Source organism: Eurypyga helias, unplaced genomic scaffold (genome assembly GCF_000690775.1).
Source record: "Eurypyga helias isolate BGI_N326 unplaced genomic scaffold, ASM69077v1 scaffold44876, whole genome shotgun sequence".
In the NCBI taxonomy this organism is placed as follows: Eukaryota; Metazoa; Chordata; class Aves; order Eurypygiformes; family Eurypygidae; genus Eurypyga; species Eurypyga helias.
The window spans coordinates 1-7,333 of NW_010258259.1; the positions used below are offsets into that span (position 1 = coordinate 1).

At 47.9% G+C, this 7,333-nt stretch overlaps 1 protein-coding gene across 1 annotated transcript; it reads right to left on the bottom strand.

Annotated features, from left to right (window-relative positions):
- Positions 1 to 2,914: 2,914 nt before the first annotated feature.
- RPS6 (ribosomal protein S6) lies at positions 2,915 to 6,835 on the bottom strand (the record flags this gene model as incomplete). Its single annotated transcript, XM_010154266.1, has 5 exons — positions 2,915 to 3,057; positions 3,878 to 4,035; positions 5,286 to 5,432; positions 5,803 to 6,013; positions 6,704 to 6,835. Coding segments are annotated over 5 exons (744 nt in total), but the record flags the coding sequence as incomplete, so codon positions are not given.
- Positions 6,836 to 7,333: the final 498 nt, after the last annotated feature.

Below are 7,333 nucleotides of genomic sequence, written 5' to 3' on the forward strand. Positions count from 1 at the left end.
CCTGGGATGACAGAACCAAGAGCCCCGCACAGGCTGCGGCCTGTGTGGCCGGGGAGCAGCTGAGCCGAGGGACCTGGGGGTCCTGGTGCACGAGCTGAACATCAGTCAGTAGCGCAGCACTGCGGCAATCCAGGCAAACGGGATCCCGGGCTGCATCCGCAGGGGCATTACTGACAGAGAGAGAGACAGGACCGTCCCACTCTGCTCAAAGCTTGTGGGGCTGCACTGGGGGAGCTGGGCCCAGTTCTGGGCCCCACAATTCAAAAGCTGACATGAGCAGAGTGCAGAGGGTCCAAGGGAAGGCCATGAAAGGGTGGGACAACCTGCCCCGTGTGAGAGAAAACAGACCTAGAGGTCTTTTCACCCTGCAGAAAGCTCAGGGGAGACCTCATCTCCTCCTTAAAGGGGCAGCCACAGAGGACGGAGGCTCTCTCTTCACAGGAAGCCCCAGGGAGAAGACAAGAGGCAACAGGTACAAGTTGTACCAGGAGAGGTTTCAGCGCAGTCAATCTTTTTTCTTACGGTGTGAAGAATCACAACAACCACCTCCCCAGGGACGCGGCAGATTCCCCATCACAGGAGGTTGTCAGGACACGACTGGACAGGGTGCTCGGTAATCTCACCTAGGCCATTTCTCACCACGGGTTGGACCAGATGATCTTTCAAGGTCCGTTCCAACCTGGGCTGTTGCGTGACTCCGCGATTCCAAGTCACGGTAGGCCTGATGTCACACACAAACCCAGGACTGCAGAAGGAAACGGCATTGGAACCACCAAGGAAGCCTGAAGGAACCGACACCCCACCCACTTCTTCCACCCATTAATACCACTGGGTATTGATCCCGCTGCTGTGGAAAAAAAAGCTTGTTAGCAGCCTGCAACAGCAGGACGTTGCTGTAGGAATGCGGGTCTCTTCCAGGACATGCCGATCTCTGTGCCTGGTGACCTCTGGACCCGAGTTGAGCGCCTCTTCCTCGCACGCAAGCGCCCGTTACCAGAGCCAAGAGAGAAGGCTAGGCAGCATTGAGGAATTAGTCACGTGCGTTCCTCTCCTGCAGCCTACTGCAGAATTCCCAGCACCGTGACTTCAGCGAGTGCCGATCTCATGCTTAAAGATGCGCTGCCCCTTCTGCCTGGCAGGGCCTTCCGATACTGGCAACACTGGCCATGCGTGCGTGCAGGCTGGTTTTCAGCCAGCAGGTTAGGAGTATGCTACAAAGCGTACCTGACTGCTGGATGAGATACAGATTTATCCCTATTTTCTCCATATCCGTTCTTGCTGCTGGAAGATTAACATTAAATTGTAAGTGGATTTGTGAGAAGGATTTTTGCGTGCAGCTCAAGACAGCTTCACTACGGAGAGAAAGCATCTCACTGGACGTGAGCATTAGCTGGTACCCTCTCAAAATCTCAGGAGAGTAGCTAGCATCCTTCATTAACTCCTGCTTACCTACTACTGCCAACCCTCTTTGCCTTTTCTGTGTAGTTTGTCATTCAAAACCAGCCTGTCGTTACTCTTCCACCTGAACAGCTATGCCGTGAAAGCCGGCTTTAATGGGAGCCTGGAATAACTGGTCTGAGGCTCCACTGCACACGCATGCTTCACAGCAAATTCCACCCTTGCCAGAGAGCACAATCCCTACCCCCTAATACAACCCACAAGTTCAAGGACGGCAATTTGACCCTCCTGTGCCCAGCAAGCCACATGTTCTGCAACTCGCGTTTTCTAGAGTCCAGATCCCACACTCAGTGTTGTCAAGGAATTGCGTCTGGACAGCCTGGCGAGGCCCTGGCTGCAAGAGCCTTGCCAGGCACACAGGAAGGAAAATAAACAAGTCTGTAGCTTCTAACATGGTGATAAAGCTTAATATACTGAAACTTTTGACCTGGAAACAGAAGCACCTATCTCAACAAACACGAGGCTGTTCCCGACTGCTGTTTGAGAGCACGTGTTCAGCCGCGGAGCGCTCTAACCACAACACTCAACAGGCCATCTTAGGCCAGAGTGCGATTCCCATCCCCCTCCCCCGGGACCAGGCCTGCACAAAGCACAGTCTGAACACATAAAGGATACACTGAAGCTTTTCATCCTTGAAATTTTTAAGTCCAACCTTTTAGTGGCTGGCTTACTCATGGATCAGTATCCAGGTACTAATTTCACAACCAGAACACTGAAATGCTTATGGAATCCTAAGATTATCCTGAGTTGGAAGGGACCCTTAACAAAGAATCACAGAATGGTTTGGGTTGGAAGGGACCTTAAAGACCATCTAGTTCCAACCCCCCTGCCATGGGCAGGGACACCTTCCACTAGACCAGGTTGCTCAAAGCCTCATCCAGCCTGGCAAGTCCAACTCCCTGCTCCTTGTGGGAATACCTAAACCACTCAACCAAGAGTGGCTGGCCAGCCTCTCCCGCCGCTAAAGGACTGGCGAGGTGACCGCTACACTGGGGAGCCTGTTCAACCAACTTAACTGCACCCATTTCTGCCAAGAGCCAGCTGAAGGCTTCATGCCACACCGACCTTGCACTCTGTATCAAAAGTATGCGACAACCCCTCATGTGTAAACACTCTCCTGCAGGGAAAATTAAAACATAAACATAACCAACCACTGAGCAGTACCAAGCAAGTTCCCCCTGCAGCTCCTAAAGCTCAAGTTCAGCTCCTGCTGAGCCACCACACAGGGTTTTACCACTACATGCAAATCCTGCTTGTGAAAAAATGAACGTGCACACGCATGGGTACTCTAAATCGGAACTTCTGGAAATAGATGGGGATGTGTATCGCGAGCCCTCAAAAGACAGCAGAATCAAGACCAGGTTTTGTGGCTCCACTTCGGCCTGCAGGATGCAGTCAACCCGCACTACTATTTAAGAGGTGGTCAGGAATGATACGCACTAGAAAAACGTTGCACTGAAAGTTAACCACAAAAAGGGTTTATTTTTAGTATCATGAGCGTCTTCACTTCTGACTTGACTCAGATTTGGATGTAGAAGCTCTCAATGAAGAAAGTCGGCGCCTCTTCGCTATCTGCTCCTGGCGTTTCTCCTTGGCCTCCTGAAAAAGCACAGCAGCACCAAGTGAGCACTGAGACGTTACACGCTCCCACACTTGAAAGCATCCACAAAGGAGCAAGCTAGGGAAAATGCAACTTGATGGAAAACAACCAGAAATAAGATGCCTTAAGTCAACAAAGCAAAACATAGTTTCCCTTCTTCACAGCTCAGAATAGTTCTGCAAGTATCCAAACCTGTACGGCCCAGTGTCTTCAAACAATATGGACAAGTGCCCAAAACTACAGTAAAATGCAGAACTTGCAACATACCAGACTTCTACCTACTCTGTTTTTGTCTGGAAGTCATGGAACGCTTGAGTACCACGTCAAATATTCCAGCAGCATTGCTTCACCAGTCACTGCTCTTTTAGGTGCAAGACCAAACTCATCCTGACAAATACCTTCTTGCCAAGTCCTATCTTCCACCCAGGACAAATGCTGGATCCTGTTCCTCCATGCAACCACTCAAATCCGTGGCTGGGTATTCACGTTAAACTAGAATTCTGTGAACTGATGCTGCAAAACGTACCACAACAGTCTAACTGTTCATTGTTTTCTTCAAAAATCAGCTCTCAGTGGAAGTAATTGGCCTGGTTTATTTCTACTGTTCTAGGAAATTTCTACTGTTCTAGGACTGTCAAAAATGGATAGAAATGCTCAGAAAAACATCTGCCCAGCAATGCCTGTACTCACGTTCAGACGCTCCTATTCAAAACGAGCTAGGTACAGAGCAGCCCCAAGCGCACAGTCACATTTACCAAATCCTTCGATTCTCGGCTACGAGGCGTGACACACAGCCCAGTTACCCACAGGCAAACGCACCTTCATTCTCTTGGCCAAGAGCTTCGCGTATTCCGCTGCTTCCTCCTTGTTCTTCTGAGTACGCTGCTTCTTCAGAGCAATACGTCTGCGCTTGTGCTGCAGAACTCGAGGAGTCACTAGTCGCTGGATCTTAGGAGCCTTGGTTCTGGGTTTCTTGCCTAAAAATGTATTACAAATCAGCAAAAAGCGGCAGATTACCTTCCGCCTCAGGCCTCATACAGCAAACTTAGGAGCAACTTCCGCTCACTGCTACGGTAATGTTACTCGGTGCACTACGTATTCCACCAACTTTAGATGGAGTTCAACCTCTTAACAGATTTTGCAGGAGAAAAGACCAACTACTGTCGGATGTGGCATTAATAAAATAGAGTCTTAATGCTCACCATTTATTATCGGCAATGAAGTCTAAGTAACACATCTCTCACTCCCTGCATTTTCGCAAAAATTCCTAGCTTCTCAGCAGGCTTGTTTTAAGTAATTCCCCCCAGACTTAACGCTTAAAGAATATGGAAACTCATCATCTAGCTTTCCGATCAAACCATTATGTTTTCAGTGTTAAGGAGCTCTCTACAATCCTACACAGGCTTGACATGTGTATCTCAAAACACCCTGAATCTACCAAGCCCATTATGAGCAAACACACTGCCATACAGATCTGCAGATTTTCACTGCTCCATCCTGCCTGACTTCAGCAGTCACGAGCACAGTCCCAGGACCACCAGGATCACATTCCCTGATGGATGGAACAGGTCATGTGATGCAGGGAATAGTGGTCTTCTACCCAACAAGCTTTCTCAGTACCCAAGCTTTATTATGCCTTTCTGCTAAAAACCCTCACCTTTTCTGTTCCCTGAACAAATTCAAAAGAACCCGAAAGTAAAATCTTACAGCGCAAGAGACAGAACAATGCCCTCCCAATGTAAGCTCATTTTGGAGATTGCCATAAAGCAATGGGGGTCAAGTCTTTTTATAGGCAGATTTTTTTTCCTTCACCTCATAAAAAGGCTTCCAAAACATTGCACCACCTATTTAACCTTTTTATTAACAATAATTTTTTGATTATTCTTAGAGCCACGGTAAGTATTTCTCCAGATTACAGTAAGCATTTAGAAACAAAGTGTGCCAAACTAGATAGAAAGGGAAGAGAGAAGGGTAGATGAAACAGGGCAACCAAAAAACTCCATTTCTTACAGGTAAGTGTCATGGTGTAACCCCAGTCAGAAACTAAGTACCACACAGCTGCTTGTTTGCTCCGCCCACCCCCCCCCAGTCAGCTGACAAAGCTTAAATATCATGTCAGTCAACTCCTGGATCTGCAACTGCAGTGTGCTTCATTCGCTGCAGTAGGCTTGAACACCCCTTTGCCCATAATGAGATGAAACAGGAGTTGTAAAATTTGAGTTCTTACCCTCTTTGTTCAGAGGCTTCCTCACAACATACTGGCGAACATCATCCTCCTTAGACAGGTTGAACAGCTTACGGATTCTGCTAGCCCTCTTGGGACCAAGACGACGGGGCACAGTTGTGTCTGTCAGCCCAGGAATATCCTTTTCACCTTTGAGAATATAAGTTTAAATATGTCAATTAATCCTGCATCTACCGAACACCTGCTTCATTAGTGGACTTCAACCGTAAGTTTAAAATGCATACAAATTCAAGACAGTACTAGATAATCCTTGGGGTTCACCTGCCAGTAATGCCACCCCTAGTGATACTTGTTTGATTTAATGTGAAGAGACTGCTGGCAGCAGTGAGTGTTTCAGTGACCAGTTTTAGAATTACACAAATGTAATGCTCAGAGGGAATTTCAAGACACCCTGAAGTTGAGACTGCATTTACATCCTAGAGAAATTCTCAGCCACTAGCATGCAGGCTCCTACCAGGTGCCCACTTCTACCTGTTACTTGCTTCATCCAGACTCTTACCCTTCTTCACAATGACCAAGTTCAGAACGCTCAAGTTGGCATCAACAATGCAACCACGAACGGATTTGCGTTTTCTCTCTCCAGTCCTTCTGGGGCGGTAGCAGGAGTGGCCCTTGCTGAGCAGAAGGCGGACACGTCCGTGAGTCAGGACACCTTGCTTCATGGGGAAGCCTTGTTTGTCATTGCCACCACTGATCCGGACAACATAACCCTATGAAAACACAGAAATACACTACTTAGTTGCTCACACATCCCTATTACTTAATTAAATTTCTGTCTATTCAAAGTTTGGTTTAAGCTACACCAGACTGAAATTTGTCTGTTACTATCTAGATTTTCTTTAATCCTAAACCTAACCAAAGCCTGTTATCGCAAACTGGAAATCTACACAGAACACAAGAACATCTGGAGTAGGGATAGATGGGTAAAAAGGAAAAGTAAAGCTTTTACCATTTTCCTTGTGGAGGTGGCAACAGATCAACTTATCCAAAATCAGTTGGACCATCCATAATTCCACTAGTGGCAGTTTAAAGAAAATTTTGAATTTTCAGGAAAAAATTCTTCACAGAGAGGGTGGTGAGGCACCGGAACAGGTTGCCCAGAGAAGCTGTGGATGCCCCATCCCTGGAAGTGTCCAAGGCCAGGCTGGATGAGGCTTTGAGCAACCTGGTCTAGTGGAAGGTGTCCCTGCCCATGGCAGGGGGCTTGGAACTTTAAGGTCCCTTCCAACCCAAACCATTCTGGGACTCTATGATTGTTGAGTAAAGAGGGGCTCGGCAGTTTTACAGTACTGCTTCCATTTGTCCTGAATACCAAGACAGCACTTAAATGTAGAACAAAAAGCTACTGCAAAGATCAAGAAACTTGAAGACAAGAGTTAGAATCCTTCTACACTTCTCACCTTCCACTCCTCACCAAGAGAATCAGCCGCAACCTCCGTGGCCATACGTTTCTCATAGAACGTTCTCAGCTTGCGCTCATCATCCACTTCAATGAGTTTCTGGCAGCCAGTGGCTGGGAAAGAGATGTTCAGCTGAAAGAAAGAAAACAAAACAAAACAAAAAAAACACACACAAAAATTGGTTGAAACTTCATGAGACATTTTAACAGAAAATCAGCGTTTTTCTGCTTGTTTCATCTTAGCATTTAAAGGCTGAAATTGCCATCGGCTTACATGCATGCTTACTAGGCATGACTTGTCACTACCATGCTCGGAGAGACCGAGGCAGGTCTGTCCCCGGCCACACCGGGCTGTGCCACTCCTTCAGTCACAGAGAAAACTGGCTTTGCCACAGCTGAAGTTTGATCACCTTCAAACAGACTGCAGGTAAGCAAGTCAAGGTGAGGGCAGGAGAAGCCCGCTCCCTCTTCTGCGAACCCTTTGCAACACAGGCTGCATTAGAAAACCACGTAAGGAACCGAAGGGGACCGACGCTTGCCGCTGGCCATTACTGGCACTACTGTGGGGCGGCGCAAAGCCCAGAACCTCGTGGGCGCCTCCCGGCACTTCCATCTTGAGCCCAGCCCGACA